The following is a 17,357-nucleotide window of genomic DNA, read 5'->3' on the forward strand; positions in this document are numbered from 1 at the left end:
AGAACCACTGGTCTAGACAGTCCTGTGCTGGTCTTCGCACTCCTCCCTTTGTTAAAGTTCTCATTACAAATTTTAACACAACCTTTCTGATATTTATGTAACTTCCTTATGTGCTGAAAATTCCAAAATTTGTTGAGAAAATATTTTAGACTATATCTTACACCAAACAAGCACTCACAGTGTGCTTAGCTCTAAGAAAAATAAACTTGTGTGAATATAGAATATTCAAAATAAATTTAGAAAATGATTTGCATGGAAGGCTAACATTGATTTATATATTATACAAACAATCAGTTATTTAACCAAAGCACAGATACTATCATGGGTCTCAGGTCAGTTCCTCAAGGATTTCAGACTCAGCTCATATAAATGGCCCAGAAATCCTTTTGTTGATTGTTTATTTCAGTTTTCTGTACTGTTCGTATAACATAAACTCTGAAAAAGAAATACATAGCATTGTCAGTGTGGGAAAAGATGCCTTGAGGTACTTTTAATACCTTTTTAGTGTTTGTGTACTGTTTCAGTTGAAGAGGTGACACTTGTCATTTGAACCAGGGCCCTCCAATCTCCATATGACTTACGCCAACTCAGCTTTTCTCTGGGGTTCCACCTTCACCTTCAAGCGTGGACACAAAAGTAGGAATGGGGGTTTTTAGATACCAGTCCCTGAAATGACCTTTTGTATTTTTCAGTTGAACACTCTCCTGTCTTCTCTGTGTCTCTGCTTAATCTCTCTTTGTGTCCCTTTTCCCTTTTGTCCCTTCAGAGCCTTCCTCCTTGTTCCCGTCGCCTGTTTCTAGCTAAGTCTCAGATGCCTCTAGTCCGCATGGGTGTGGGTCTTCGTGTGGCTCCTGGCATTTCCTCATCTGGTCTTTCCTCTCACCTTTGTCTCTTACGCGACTGGTTAGCTTTGTCTCTCTTTGTAGTTCATCTGTTTTATAGCCCTTCAGAGTTCCAATATCCTGTGTCCTTGACATCCATTTTTCCCACCCATTCGCTAAGATTCCAAGGAACTCCCTTTGTGAAACTCCTTGAGATTGTCTCTATAGGTATTTTTTAGATTTCGCATAATACTTGAGGTCTACAAAGGTACCTTCAGGAGGTGAGATGTGTCAAAAGTGGAGATGAAGGAAAGTAAAGTGAAAAGGTAGACTTGGCAGGAGACGGAGAGGAGGAGGCGCAGCAGCGGGGGGCACCAACAGTGGCCCCTCCACAAGGCTCCGTGGGTCTGTTGAGGAACTGCCTGCAGTGCCACTCGGTAGGATCAGTGCCTGAGATCCCAGTCCCTGGCCTGTGATCTGCTCAAGGAAGTAACATAGCCTTGTAACAGGAACAGAAGAAAAGCACTACTTTTATCATCTCATGTCATTTACCTTCCATTCCCTTTCCTGGGTCCTTCTGCTGTTGCTTTTCTGTTTTCTCATCTTCCCACTTCCCTTTCCTGTTAATTTATCTCTGTTTATACTTACAACCCGCTTTCCTTTTTATGATTAAGAGGTTTTCTTGAGTTAAAATGGAACACAAATTAATCTTATAGTATAATTAAGATGTAAAAGTTCTTATATTTAATCTGAACATGAATACCAGTAAATAAAGAGTAAAGGATTGGGGAAAGTGAATTTGATTTATTTATATTAAAATAAAATACTTTTTACTTTCAGTTTAAGATTATTCCAGAAGTTTGACAATTTCCGGATTCTTGTTTGTGGAGGAGATGGAAGTGTAGGTTGGGTGTTGTCTGAAATTGATAAGCTCAACTTGAATAAACAGGCAAGTACTAATTCCTTTCATTGCTAGCTAACAGAAGTGTCCGCTAACCTGCTGACCAGAGAAGCCCGTTTCTCACCTTGTCTGAGGTCCCCGTGTTGTGCTGTCTTTCAGTGTCAGCTGGGCGTATTGCCCTTGGGTACAGGAAATGACCTTGCCCGGGTGCTTGGCTGGGGAGGTTCCTACGATGACGACACCCAACTTCCTCAGATACTAGAGAAGCTGGAACGAGCCAGTACCAAAATGTTGGACAGGTAAAAGTGAATTCTCTTCTAAGCCTAGTGTGGAAATGGCACACTGAAGTCAGTTTTTAACAATTTAAATGTTACCAATTGTAAGCCCCCCGAGGACAGAGACTTCCTCGTCTTGTCCACTCTCTCACCCCCGAGGCCCAGACCAGATTAGATGCTCAGTAAATATATTTTTTGAGTGAATGAATGAAGGGCAACAAAAACTGAGAAACCTACTCTAATGAACCCGTTATTTTAACGATAGAAGGCTATGTTGATACTAACTACTTTTAATTGCTGTTCTGGTCAGAAGAAAGTATAATAGTTAATTTGGGGAGAGGAGCTTTTGATGAGTATCATCTTATGGTTTCATTAAAGCTAAAAAAGACCTATAAACTTTAGATTTGTTAGAATATCTCTTCTTAATTATACCTGTTAAGAATGAATTGAACCAACAAAGAACTAAAAACTAAACAACTAAGTTATTTTTTTCCCAGGAACAAGGAAGTATTAGGAAAACAGCTTCCATATAAAGGAACTGTCACCATGGTTATGCTATCCTTGATCACAGTTCTTCACTGCTTTCTAAGTGCCCCACGTATAAAAAAGAAGTCCCCATGTGTGTACCCTGAGTATTATGGAGGAGGCATGTAGAATTTGGATGTAGGGACAATAAGATGCAGTAAGCAGGAACCTCCCCACCCCCACAGGAGAAGACAAATGTCAAAATGTCATTACAAACTTGAGTTAGCATGAATCAAAACAACTTTGATAGGATTAGCCATCTGTGGCACTCTTCCCGAAAATAACAAAATCTCATCAGGGAGCCACCAATCTAAAATGTAATTACTCCCAAATGAGCTATAACCAAATTAATTCTAACCTTGCCTGTCATAAGGTAATGTAGTAATGGCTGGTTCTTTTGCTGACAGAATATTTAAGAAACAGAGCTGGGCTCTAGAGCATTTATCTACATTTATCCCAAACTCTTTTTTCTTTAAAGTTCAATTACAGTTGACATTCAATATTATATTAGTTTCAAATATACAGTATAGCGGTTAGACATTTATGTAACTTACAGTCTTAGAGGGATACCCCAGTGGTTGGGGTGCAAAGTGGACCCGACCTTCAGTCTTTAAAGGGGCCTGGAGGTGGTTCCACAGACAACTGCCCACCTCTGTGCTCCCCCAACCACACAGGGTATTTCAAATGGCTTTTTGTTGCAGATTTAAATACCACCCTCTTGTTTCATCCTAGAAAATGCTGCTAGGCACATGTCCCCTACCCTGAGTGGATGCTTTTGCCTCATGTGTTACACAAATTAACTTCTCCAGGTGGTTAGCAGAGAAACAGCGCCACCATCGTAAAATTCCTTGATACGGACCTGAAAAACACACAAGAAGGAAAAGAAATGGGGGATACAAAAACTATTAGGCTTTTCAACCTAAAAAAGACCATTATAGAAACATAAGAATATGTTGTTCCTGTGTTTTCTTTACTAATTGAAGAACACCGTTTGTAAAGAGCAGGGGAAAAAAATGACTCATATTTTTGTCCGCCTGGCACTTGCAGTTGCTTTACTAAGTAAAGCATCATCTCATTTAATCATCACTATACACCTAAGGATAGCGCTATTGTAATCGCCATCTTACAAGTAAAAAGGCTCAGGGGTGGGGTTTATCTTCTTAGTGTCACAGAGCTAGTAAGTGGTGGGGCTGGTCCTCTAAATGGAAATCCATACTCTAGTTCCCAGGGTCTTTCCTTGTACTCTCTCCTCTTTAATGCACATACGCATCGGATGGGGCTTCTGACTCCGCTTAGCTGGTACCAACGTGCGTCCTTCCCTGGCTCGGCACTGCCACCTGCTCCTGTTCCTTCAGCCCCAGTCATCTCCTAGCAAGGGGGGGGCTCAGCATGGGAGGTGCAAGGAGCGCAAGACATTCCCGTTTCCTTGACTGGTTTTTGACCAGAGAAGGATTTTCAGCGATAAGGAACTTGCCTTTCATGTTTCCAGTTGTAGTTTTCTCTGTGTGGGTATTTACAAAGTTGAATTATTTTGTGTTGCTTGTATTGCACCTGTTTTCTGAGCTAGAATATAAGCTTCACTTGGGAAATCTTACTCACTCTTGCATTTCCAGGCCCTGGAATACTGTCTGTCACTTTGAGACGTTCAATATCTCTTGCATTTGTGCTCAAATATATATGTCTTTATAGTGTACTCATGTCAACAGTTGGATAGCAGCTATAAGTATTCAGTTTGTACATCCTAACGTGTAACCTATGTCTTTTAGGGGTTTTTCTCGGAATTTGGATTTCTCAGGCAAAGACAAATCTGAATGATACACTGGGCTTTGTTTAAGTACTGATGCTAATTTGGGGATTTTCCTATAGATTCTGTCACTGACTTCAGCTGTGACATGCTTTTCTTAAAATTCATGTGTTCCAGTACTGCTTTTTTTATGCTTGTGTCTTTGTAAAATCTTTATTTCACATCCTGTTCCTGACATTAATGTCCCTACCAAATTGTTCTTTCCAGATTTTGAAATTATTATTTTAGATAAAAGACTGGATTTACCTGGAGTTGATTGCTTGTCTCTTGACACCAAATGATTCAGTGTTTGGTTTAAAATTAATATTTATAGCTAATTGAGATAAATTTGCTTTAATTACATATTATTTCTGTTAATGCTTTCCTCTCAATGCTTACTTTCTTTGTTTCTTAACATAAGGAGGGATATTTAGCTGATTTTAATTTCATGTATGTCTAAGCTGACTTGGCAAGACTGGTTGTGACATGGAGAATGATTTATTTTCTTGTAGGCAGTGTGCATTTATTTAATCTACAACGTTGTATTAGAACTTTGGGTGGTGACCCATTAATAACTTGTATAATCTAGTTAGTAAATTGCAGTGAGCATTACTTAAAAAGTGAAACAAAAAAATAGAAGTCAGAATGTACTGCACATTCTGGGAAGCGTGGTTAGATATGTGCATTTCTTATTGTGGGTCAGGGCCTTAAAAAGTTTGGAAGTCACTAGTCAGAGAATTGATAAGCTATGGAAATCATAACATATGAACTCACAGCATTTTATGAGATTACCAGAATTTCACCTCTTTTCCCATTTGGTTGTTTTAGATACAGTAAACCATAATTCATAAATATATGTGTGTATGTATGTATTATGAGAAGAGAATAGAGTCAGTTTATCAATTTTTAAAGGAATTTTAGACCAAAGACTTTTCTCTCTTCAGGTGGAGTATCATGACCTATGAACTCAAACTGCCACCAAAGGCTTCTCTCCTTCCAGACCCTCCGGAAGCGTCCGAAGAATTTTATGTAAGACTTTAACCCTTTACCTATTTACCATTTGAAAATGGGGGTGAATATCCTGAACAAATAAGAAAACGTATACGATACAGTAGTATGTTTACTTAATTTCATGTTTTATTGTTTGGGGTGTGGTCTCATGGACTACTGCTAGTCCCCTACCCAGAGGGAAGAACCCTTCCGATCGGGGTTAGAGCCTTTCACTCAGAGTGTGAATTCAGCCCCGTCACTCACCTTCATGGGCCTCCCTTCCTTTAGAGTGTGCCTACTGTGTGAGGAATAAATGCGCCAAGGCGTGTGTGAGTGTATGGAAAGCATCAGGCATGCAAACCGCCTTTCTCCCGCCTCTGATTGTTCCTGGATAGATGTTCCACCTGCCTGCCTGCTCGTCCCACCAGGGCTCCGGGGAAAGCCAGCTGACAGGTCCCTGTTAGCTTTTACCCACCTTCTGTTTTGGCCCAGGGCACCTGGAGGATGCTGAGGAGTTAGCCCAGCTCCCTTAAGCAACCTGCAAACACACCAGCCCCGGTAGCCATGATGTTATATAATTGCCCTCGTCCTGTTTTGCCTGCTCTGTTGAGGGTGCATCAGAGCAGGCCTCCAGGGTAAGCCTGTCAGTCAAGATCAAACAGAGGGAGATCGCCAGCGCGCTTTATTCCATCCCTTCTACAGACCATTAATGACAGTTTTTAGACGTTCTTAAAGATTCAGCATCCTGATTAAACCTCAAAGCACTGGAGATTTAAAACAGACCCTAATTTTCAAAGGATTATTCTCTGACTCACCAAGACCATGTGATCTGTGATAGCTTACTTTTCCCTTGAGGAAAATTCATCTGCTTACTTGACAGTTGAAATCTTTGTTTTGTCATTAAGAAAATTATGATCTTGTCAAAACTAAGGAGTGAAAGCTAGAAGCATGGGACTACCCCTTAAGAAGCTAATTGTGTTTTGAAAAACTTTTTCTGATACAAAGGTAGCAAAAACTGCTTCTAGAAAATTTAAAAATACAAAAATATATGAAAAATAAAATAAAAATCTTATAGCCCTGCCACCCAGAGATAATTACTATCAAAGTTTAACACATTAACTATTTTATTTCCAGCAGCATTTTTATTTATAATATTATTTTATCCCACCATAAGCACAATACATGTCTTTAAGGAACCAGTGTTTTTTTCTTAAGAGTATTTTTGTAAATGTTATTAATTTTCTCTCCAAAAAGACAAAAGGGGGAATTCTTTTCTTCTACTTAACTTCAGAGATGTCTCTTTCCTGTCATATAAAATAAAGGCAGATAATTTGCTTTAAACGCTTATGGTCACTAAATGAGGTGCAATTGTAGCTACATGGAAGAAACTTCTTTTTTTAGTATAAAAGGGTTTTGAATGAAGCCTCATTTATTTTGGTTTCTTATTAAACTGTTTCATAACAAAGGGATAGAATGCCGTAAGGTTACAGTTTAAATCAGTGTTCTGTGTGTGACCAGCCACCGTGCGACGCATATGCCTTGAAAAACTGCAGTAAAGAGTAAGCTGAATGTTCCTTCTCAGGCTCACCCTAATTTCCAGCTTTTTATATATATATATATTTTTTTTTTCAAATAAAACATTCATTTTGGATTCCCTTACGCATGATTGTGAAATTATTATTTTTTTAGTTTTCCTTAAAAGGATACAAATGTGGTTGATGATCTTACTGACTCTTAGCATCCTCCTGGCATCTTAGAATTACGGAACTTAAAGAATTGGGACTGTTGTATTGATTAATTCCTTATGGCCATAATTAAGTAATTCTGTTTGCCATTGTACTTTTTAAACATTGTAACATTAGTGGTGTCATGATTTCCTTCAGTAACAATGATTCTGTTATCTAATACTCAGTATTAGAAAATTCATTGTTTCCATTTAACGTACAGCCCCCATGCCATCCCGTCCTTTCCTCTGAATCCTTGGCGAATAAACACGGATCCCTCCGCTGGCTTCATGCTTGTTAGCTCGCTCCTGTTCCCACTGGGGGCCTCGGCTTAGGTGCCCCCTGCTCCACGCAGCCGTCTCTCATCTCCCAAGTCCCAGAACTCAGCAGTTCCACGGCCCCTTCACCTCCCACCGTCTTGGTACCATCAAATTGTCACGATCAGGCCACGTGTACTGTGCACTCACCATTTTATTGTCATCTGGCTTGATGACTAGCACAAAGTAGACAGTTAATAAAAAAATTCTTACGGTTAATTTTTTATCTAAATACCAAACCCTTTGGAACAATGGGCACCTTGGCATCAAAGCCCTCTGGCCTTTTCTGTTTCTTGGAAGCCATACTCCTGCTGCTTTCCAATTGGATGTACAGCCTTTGAACAGGCGTCCTGTTTTTGGTCTCTTCGCTTTCATACCCCAATCGGACAAGCTTCGTAAGTCGACAGCTGCCTTTAGTGAATGCCAGGGAAGAGAAGGTGTGAGCTGCACCTCAGCATCTCCCTGAAAGCACAGAGGAGAATAGACTGGTCTTCGCCAACAGAATTCTTCCTCTTAGTTTATTTTCAAATTTCCTCTGATAGAATAATCAAAGTTCCCTCTTCTCAGTTCTGTCTGTTTTCTAGCTGCCTGGTAAATAGCATGCTAAAGAGTTGCAACTTTATTCTTTCTTGTATTCCTTTAACAATATTAAGTGCCTGTCAGTACCGGGGACTGGCAGCTTCAGTCCGCTCAGAGCAGTGGTTCCCAAGCTGTGTGCCAGGGCACCTCGGGGCACCACAGTGAGCCCAGAGGGCTACCGTGAGGTATTTTTAAACTTCAAAGAAAACATGGTAAACTCGTCTGTTGGACACCAGACAAACTTCCGGCTTGAGATAGTGCACAGTTTAAACATTAGGTTGCACTGCATTCCTTTTGATGACATCATTTTTTTTGTGAAGCTGGGTTTTCAGTAGTTGCTGTGGTAAAAAGCAACCACCACACAAAAATGGGTGCGGAATAGGAAATGAGGGTGTCATTGCCTGATCTGATTCCAAGGTTTGAGACATTTACGGTGCCCACAGACTTACATTTAAGAATGAAGTAAGGTAGTTTTAATTTTAATTTACATACATTATTTTTCAGATGGCTATTAAGTTGTTAGAGCATAAATATTTATTAAGTTGTTTGGAGTTAATTACCGTTAGGTATTTCTTTCGGCTTAGGGACTGTGAAAAAATTGTTAAGACATTAAGAATGCCGTGATCTTAGAGTTTTGGAATCTGATCTCATGAGAGGGACAGACAAAGAAATGATCAATGTTTAGGTTATTTTCAGGGTGTAATGATTGCACAAAAGAGAGCGTTCCTGGTCTGGCAAGTTCAGTGAACTCTTTCCCGAGGAAGTTGTGGCTCAACTCGGTTTCCAGCCCTAAGAAAGAGGAGTAGGGACAAGCCAATGGAAGAGGGGTGTTACATGAGCATGACAGTAAGGACCTTGGTAGACGCGGGGCATGGCAGGTCGCTCTGTCGTGCTGGCACTTGCCGTGCAAGGGGAGAGCAGTAAAAGACAGGACAGAGAACACAAGAGGAGTGCTCGGGTCATGGGGACGGGGATCATGGAAGGTCTTGTGTGCCACCTGAAGGGTTTTGACGTGATCTGGAAAGTGGGAGGGATCCACTCAGACAACGTTACGCAGAAATGTGGCATGATCAGATTTGTGTTTGATAAAAAACTCAGAGCGTTGTGAAGTGGAGAGCAGTTTGAAAAGGAGCAGAAGAGACACAGGAAGCCCAAGAAGGACGTCGTTCTAATGATACACTTGAGAAATGATGAAATTTGTATTTGACGAGTGCAGTTAAGCAGAGACCAAGACTTGCTGGGGGCGGGGGGCAGTGCGGTGGGGAATGTTTGCTCCCCAGCGTGTCTGCTCTTCATTAGCTGTGGGTCTTGGGCAAATCACTCACCTCACCTGAGCCTCAGGCTCCTGGGCTGTGAAACAGGAGAATTCACAGGATAAATATATACAACCTGCTTCATCCCGGTGCCTGGTCCATTGTTACTCCCTTACCTTCCTGACCCTGCTAAATGACTACATGATAGGTTAAATAAGTGAGAGCAGTCATTTTATGCTTGGACATTGAGGTTATTTCATTTTCCTCTAGACGAGGTTGTGTTCTATGCCTTTGGTTATTTTTAATGGGGCAAAACTTGGGTTTTTTAAATGGATTCACATGGAATTAATGATAGGTTAAAATATTTTTTGTCTACCTTCTTAGGCCTTATGACCATCTTACTCTGTAGGAAAAGAAATTAACCTTTGTGAAAAATATTTCCTTCCATTGCTTTTTTTTTTTTTTTTTTTTTTTTTTTTTTTNAAAAATGACTCATATTTTTGTCCCCCTGGCACTTGCAGTTGCTTTACTAAGTAAAGCATCATCTCATTTAATCATCACTATACACCTAAGGATAGCGCTATTGTAATCGCCATCTTACAAGTAAAAAGGCTCAGGGGTGGGGTTTATCTTCTCAGTGTCACAGAGCTAGTAAGTGGTGGGGCTGGTCCTCTAAATGGAAATCCATACTCTAGTTCCCAGGGTCTTTCCTTGTACTCTCTCCTCTTTAATGCACATACGCATCGGATGGGGCTTCTGACTCCGCTTAGCTGGTACCAACGTGCGTCCTTCCCTGGCTCGGCACTGCCACCTGCTCCTGTTCCTTCAGCCCCAGTCATCTCCTAGCAAGGGGGGGCTCAGCATGGGAGGTGCAAGGAGCGCAAGACATTCCCGTTTCCTTGACTGGTTTTTGACCAGAGAAGGATTTTCAGCGATAAGGAACTTGCCTTTCATGTTTCCAGTTGTAGTTTTCTCTGTGTGGGTATTTACAAAGTTGAATTATTTTGTGTTGCTTGTATTGCACCTGTTTTCTGAGCTAGAATATAAGCTTCACTTGGGAAATCTTACTCACTCTTGCATTTCCAGGCCCTGGAATACTGTCTGTCACTTTGAGACGTTCAATATCTCTTGCATTTGTGCTCAAATATATATGTCTTTATAGTGTACTCATGTCAACAGTTGGATAGCAGCTATAAGTATTCAGTTTGTACATCCTAACGTGTAACCTATGTCTTTTAGGGGTTTTTCTCGGAATTTGGATTTCTCAGGCAAAGACAAATCTGAATGATACACTGGGCTTTGTTTAAGTACTGATGCTAATTTGGGGATTTTCCTATAGATTCTGTCACTGACTTCAGCTGTGACATGCTTTTCTTAAAATTCATGTGTTCCAGTACTGCTTTTTTTATGCTTGTGTCTTTGTAAAATCTTTATTTCACATCCTGTTCCTGACATTAATGTCCCTACCAAATTGTTCTTTCCAGATTTTGAAATTATTATTTTAGATAAAAGACTGGATTTACCTGGAGTTGATTGCTTGTCTCTTGACACCAAATGATTCAGTGTTTGGTTTAAAATTAATATTTATAGCTAATTGAGATAAATTTGCTTTAATTACATATTATTTCTGTTAATGCTTTCCTCTCAATGCTTACTTTCTTTGTTTCTTAACATAAGGAGGGATATTTAGCTGATTTTCATTTCATGTATGTCTAAGCTGACTTGGCAAGACTGGTTGTGACATGGAGAATGATTTATTTTCTTGTAGGCAGTGTGCATTTATTTAATCTACAACGTTGTATTAGAACTTTGGGTGGTGACCCATTAATAACTTGTATAATCTAGTTAGTAAATTGCAGTGAGCATTACTTAAAAAGTGAAACAAAAAAATAGAAGTCAGAATGTACTGCACATTCTGGGAAGCGTGGTTAGATATGTGCATTTCTTATTGTGGGTCAGGGCCTTAAAAAGTTTGGAAGTCACTAGTCAGAGAATTGATAAGCTATGGAAATCATAACATATGAACTCACAGCATTTTATGAGATTACCAGAATTTCACCTCTTTTCCCATTTGGTTGTTTTAGATACAGTAAACCATAATTCATAAATATATGTGTGTATGTATGTATTATGAGAAGAGAATAGAGTCAGTTTATCAATTTTTAAAGGAATTTTAGACCAAAGACTTTTCTCTCTTCAGGTGGAGTATCATGACCTATGAACTCAAACTGCCACCAAAGGCTTCTCTCCTTCCAGACCCTCCGGAAGCGTCCGAAGAATTTTATGTAAGACTTTAACCCTTTACCTATTTACCATTTGAAAATGGGGGTGAATATCCTGAACAAATAAGAAAACGTATACGATACAGTAGTATGTTTACTTAATTTCATGTTTTATTGTTTGGGGTGTGGTCTCATGGACTACTGCTAGTCCCCTACCCAGAGGGAAGAACCCTTCCGATCGGGGTTAGAGCCTTTCACTCAGAGTGTGAATTCAGCCCCGTCACTCACCTTCATGGGCCTCCCTTCCTTTAGAGTGTGCCTACTGTGTGAGGAATAAATGCGCCAAGGCGTGTGTGAATGTATGGAAAGCATCAGGCATGCAAACCGCCTTTCTCCCGCCTCTGATTGTTCCTGGATAGATGTTCCACCTGCCTGCCTGCTCGTCCCACCAGGGCTCCGGGGAAAGCCAGCTGACAGGTCCCTGTTAGCTTTTACCCACCTTCTGTTTTGGCCCAGGGCACCTGGAGGATGCTGAGGAGTTAGCCCAGCTCCCTTAAGCAACCTGCAAACACACCAGCCCCGGTAGCCATGATGTTATATAATTGCCCTCGTCCTGTTTTGCCTGCTCTGTTGAGGGTGCATCAGAGCAGGCCTCCAGGGTAAGCCTGTCAGTCAAGATCAAACAGAGGGAGATCGCCAGCGCGCTTTATTCCATCCCTTCTACAGACCATTAATGACAGTTTTTAGACGTTCTTAAAGATTCAGCATCCTGATTAAACCTCAAAGCACTGGAGATTTAAAACAGACCCTAATTTTCAAAGGATTATTCTCTGACTCACCAAGACCATGTGATCTGTGATAGCTTACTTTTCCCTTGAGGAAAATTCATCTGCTTACTTGACAGTTGAAATCTTTGTTTTGTCATTAAGAAAATTATGATCTTGTCAAAACTAAGGAGTGAAAGCTAGAAGCATGGGACTACCCCTTAAGAAGCTAATTGTGTTTTGAAAAACTTTTTCTGATACAAAGGTAGCAAAAACTGCTTCTAGAAAATTTAAAAATACAAAAATATATGAAAAATAAAATAAAAATCTTATAGCCCTGCCACCCAGAGATAATTACTATCAAAGTTTAACACATTAACTATTTTATTTCCAGCAGCATTTTTATTTATAATATTATTTTATCCCACCATAAGCACAATACATGTCTTTAAGGAACCAGTGTTTTTTTCTTAAGAGTATTTTTGTAAATGTTATTAATTTTCTCTCCAAAAAGACAAAAGGGGGAATTCTTTTCTTCTACTTAACTTCAGAGATGTCTCTTTCCTGTCATATAAAATAAAGGCAGATAATTTGCTTTAAACGCTTATGGTCACTAAATGAGGTGCAATTGTAGCTACATGGAAGAAACTTCTTTTTTTAGTATAAAAGGGTTTTGAATGAAGCCTCATTTATTTTGGTTTCTTATTAAACTGTTTCATAACAAAGGGATAGAATGCCGTAAGGTTACAGTTTAAATCAGTGTTCTGTGTGTGACCAGCCACCGTGCGACGCATATGCCTTGAAAAACTGCAGTAAAGAGTAAGCTGAATGTTCCTTCTCAGGCTCACCCTAATTTCCAGCTTTTTATATATATATATATTTTTTTTTTCAAATAAAACATTCATTTTGGATTCCCTTACGCATGATTGTGAAATTATTATTTTTTTAGTTTTCCTTAAAAGGATACAAATGTGGTTGATGATCTTACTGACTCTTAGCATCCTCCTGGCATCTTAGAATTACGGAACTTAAAGAATTGGGACTGTTGTATTGATTAATTCCTTATGGCCATAATTAAGTAATTCTGTTTGCCATTGTACTTTTTAAACATTGTAACATTAGTGGTGTCATGATTTCCTTCAGTAACAATGATTCTGTTATCTAATACTCAGTATTAGAAAATTCATTGTTTCCATTTAACGTACAGCCCCCATGCCATCCCGTCCTTTCCTCTGAATCCTTGGCGAATAAACACGGATCCCTCCGCTGGCTTCATGCTTGTTAGCTCGCTCCTGTTCCCACTGGGGGCCTCGGCTTAGGTGCCCCCTGCTCCACGCAGCCGTCTCTCATCTCCCAAGTCCCAGAACTCAGCAGTTCCACGGCCCCTTCACCTCCCACCGTCTTGGTACCATCAAATTGTCACGATCAGGCCACGTGTACTGTGCACTCACCATTTTATTGTCATCTGGCTTGATGACTAGCACAAAGTAGACAGTTAATAAAAAAATTCTTACGGTTAATTTTTTATCTAAATACCAAACCCTTTGGAACAATGGGCACCTTGGCATCAAAGCCCTCTGGCCTTTTCTGTTTCTTGGAAGCCATACTCCTGCTGCTTTCCAATTGGATGTACAGCCTTTGAACAGGCGTCCTGTTTTTGGTCTCTTCGCTTTCATACCCCAATCGGACAAGCTTCGTAAGTCGACAGCTGCCTTTAGTGAATGCCAGGGAAGAGAAGGTGTGAGCTGCACCTCAGCATCTCCCTGAAAGCACAGAGGAGAATAGACTGGTCTTCGCCAACAGAATTCTTCCTCTTAGTTTATTTTCAAATTTCCTCTGATAGAATAATCAAAGTTCCCTCTTCTCAGTTCTGTCTGTTTTCTAGCTGCCTGGTAAATAGCATGCTAAAGAGTTGCAACTTTATTCTTTCTTGTATTCCTTTAACAATATTAAGTGCCTGTCAGTACCGGGGACTGGCAGCTTCAGTCCGCTCAGAGCAGTGGTTCCCAAGCTGTGTGCCAGGGCACCTCGGGGCACCACAGTGAGCCCAGAGGGCTACCGTGAGGTATTTTTAAACTTCAAAGAAAACATGGTAAACTCGTCTGTTGGACACCAGACAAACTTCCGGCTTGAGATAGTGCACAGTTTAAACATTAGGTTGCACTGCATTCCTTTTGATGACATCATTTTTTTTGTGAAGCTGGGTTTTCAGTAGTTGCTGTGGTAAAAAGCAACCACCACACAAAAATGGGTGCGGAATAGGAAATGAGGGTGTCATTGCCTGATCTGATTCCAAGGTTTGAGACATTTACGGTGCCCACAGACTTACATTTAAGAATGAAGTAAGGTAGTTTTAATTTTAATTTACATACATTATTTTTCAGATGGCTATTAAGTTGTTAGAGCATAAATATTTATTAAGTTGTTTGGAGTTAATTACCGTTAGGTATTTCTTTCGGCTTAGGGACTGTGAAAAAATTGTTAAGACATTAAGAATGCCGTGATCTTAGAGTTTTGGAATCTGATCTCATGAGAGGGACAGACAAAGAAATGATCAATGTTTAGGTTATTTTCAGGGTGTAATGATTGCACAAAAGAGAGCGTTCCTGGTCTGGCAAGTTCAGTGAACTCTTTCCCGAGGAAGTTGTGGCTCAACTCGGTTTCCAGCCCTAAGAAAGAGGAGTAGGGACAAGCCAATGGAAGAGGGGTGTTACATGAGCATGACAGTAAGGACCTTGGTAGACGCGGGGCATGGCAGGTCGCTCTGTCGTGCTGGCACTTGCCGTGCAAGGGGAGAGCAGTAAAAGACAGGACAGAGAACACAAGAGGAGTGCTCGGGTCATGGGGACGGGGATCATGGAAGGTCTTGTGTGCCACCTGAAGGGTTTTGACGTGATCTGGAAAGTGGGAGGGATCCACTCAGACAACGTTACGCAGAAATGTGGCATGATCAGATTTGTGTTTGATAAAAAACTCAGAGCGTTGTGAAGTGGAGAGCAGTTTGAAAAGGAGCAGAAGAGACACAGGAAGCCCAAGAAGGACGTCGTTCTAATGATACACTTGAGAAATGATGAAATTTGTATTTGACGAGTGCAGTTAAGCAGAGACCAAGACTTGCTGGGGGCGGGGGGCAGTGCGGTGGGGAATGTTTGCTCCCCAGCGTGTCTGCTCTTCATTAGCTGTGGGTCTTGGGCAAATCACTCACCTCACCTGAGCCTCAGGCTCCTGGGCTGTGAAACAGGAGAATTCACAGGATAAATATATACAACCTGCTTCATCCCGGTGCCTGGTCCATTGTTACTCCCTTACCTTCCTGACCCTGCTAAATGACTACATGATAGGTTAAATAAGTGAGAGCAGTCATTTTATGCTTGGACATTGAGGTTATTTCATTTTCCTCTAGACGAGGTTGTGTTCTATGCCTTTGGTTATTTTTAATGGGGCAAAACTTGGGTTTTTTAAATGGATTCACATGGAATTAATGATAGGTTAAAATATTTTTTGTCTACCTTCTTAGGCCTTATGACCATCTTACTCTGTAGGAAAAGAAATTAACCTTTGTGAAAAATATTTCCTTCCATTGCTTTTTTTTTTTTTTTTTTTTTTTTTTTATTGGCAGCTTAGCGGCAGCTCAGCTTGGGCCGGGCATCGAACCGCTGTTGCTCAGAGCTCAAACTCTTGAGCGAGCTCTTAACCAACTGAGTCACTGAAAGATTCAGTTTTAAATGTTGAGACCAGGAGATCAATAAAGTGGATTTGTGAGTCAGTATAATACTGTGTGAAACTCTGAGATTCTCCCCCTCCCCGCCTTTCTTTCATATAAACATTGTTTTCTCTGTGTGGTCTGCCTTTGAAGGAAGAAAGATAAAAATTTATAGGAGTAGCATACTGATGAGCCACTGGTTGGGATTACATGTTAACCAGGAATGAGGCCCCTTTGGGAAGAGGCTAGTCAGGAAGTCTTTATGGTGAGGGGGGAGGGAGAGAAGGGAGTGGTAATTTATCTTCATTTAAGTCTGAATAAACTGATGCTAATTGGTAAAAAGCAATGACAGGCTGAGTCAGGCAGAAGATGTAAGAGGCCAGCTTGAATAGAGCAGATGGTTTATACTGGAAGTTTCTGAGCTGTGTGACATGGAATATATCTGAGGCCAACATTTGATAGAAGGCTCTGAATATGAGGCTGTTTAAATATTGTGCACATTTTCACATATTAGGTAGATATGTTCTTTCAACAGAATGTTAAAGTCTGAATCAAATCGAAAGGGGGATATAGGACTCTTAGCATTCAATCATTTTGCTATTTGAGAGAAATATTTATTTATATGATTGTATGACAGTGCATTTGGCATTTAAAAAAAAACTCATCATTATACATCCCGAAAAGTGTACATATCACAAAGGTACAGCTTGGTAAGTTCCCACAAACTCAACGCACCCATGTAATCAACACCCAGACCACAAGGCAGCGTTACCAGCACCCCCATCAGATCCTTCTTTCCCCACCCCCGTCTCCCACCCAGATAACCGCTCTCCAGACTTCGAACAGCTTAGATTGGTTTTGTCTGTTTTTGTACTTTATAAAATAGAATCATTTTGTATGTACTCCTTTGTTTCTGAATTTTTCCACTCGGCAGTCACCTGTATCGTGGCATCATTGCAAATTATACATTCTCGTTGCCCCATAGTTTTCCTTTTCATGAACATACTACAATTTGTTGTCCATCCTGCTGTTGAATGAGTGCTGCTGTGAGCATGCTGGGGCATGTCTTTTGGTGACCCCACGTCTGCATATCTTTGGGGCATATATGTGGAAGTTGAGTTGCTGGGTCCTATGGTATTAGGTGCATGTTCGCCTTTAATAGACACTACCCACACCACAGCTCTGTAGAGAGTGGATCAGTTTGCGCCCCACCAGCCGTGGGTGCAAGTTCTGTTGCTCTTCAATTATTGACGTTTTCTGATTATTGATTATTGTTAGGTGTTTCATTCTGGACAATCTGTAGTGGTTTTGCTTTGCATTTGTCTGATGGCTGGTAAGGTTGCACACCTTTTCATCTGTTTATGGACCATTTGGATATGTTTCTCTTTAAATTTGTAGTCTTTGGCCCATGTGTTATTAGGGTGACTGGTTTTTTGTTGTTGTTTTTTTAATTGGGGAATTGGGGGATGGGAACAGCGCTGGGGAATCGGGGGAAGGGGA

The 17,357-nt window shown here is 40.6% G+C and overlaps 1 protein-coding gene across 1 annotated transcript in view; it reads left to right on the forward strand.

Moving 5' to 3' along the window:
- Positions 1–17,357, forward strand: part of DGKH (diacylglycerol kinase eta) — an 81,868-nt gene that overhangs the window by 10,967 nt on the left and 53,544 nt on the right. Inside the window, exons 4-7 of the mRNA XM_019650366.1 lie at positions 556–636; positions 1,662–1,770; positions 1,882–2,021; positions 5,250–5,334. Coding sequence (XP_019505911.1) covers positions 556–636; positions 1,662–1,770; positions 1,882–2,021; positions 5,250–5,334 — 415 coding nt within the window. The remainder of the gene's footprint in view (positions 1–555; positions 637–1,661; positions 1,771–1,881; positions 2,022–5,249; positions 5,335–17,357) is intronic.

This window comes from Hipposideros armiger, unplaced genomic scaffold, assembly GCF_001890085.2.
Source record: "Hipposideros armiger isolate ML-2016 unplaced genomic scaffold, ASM189008v1 scaffold_140, whole genome shotgun sequence".
In the NCBI taxonomy this organism is placed as follows: Eukaryota; Metazoa; Chordata; class Mammalia; order Chiroptera; family Hipposideridae; genus Hipposideros; species Hipposideros armiger.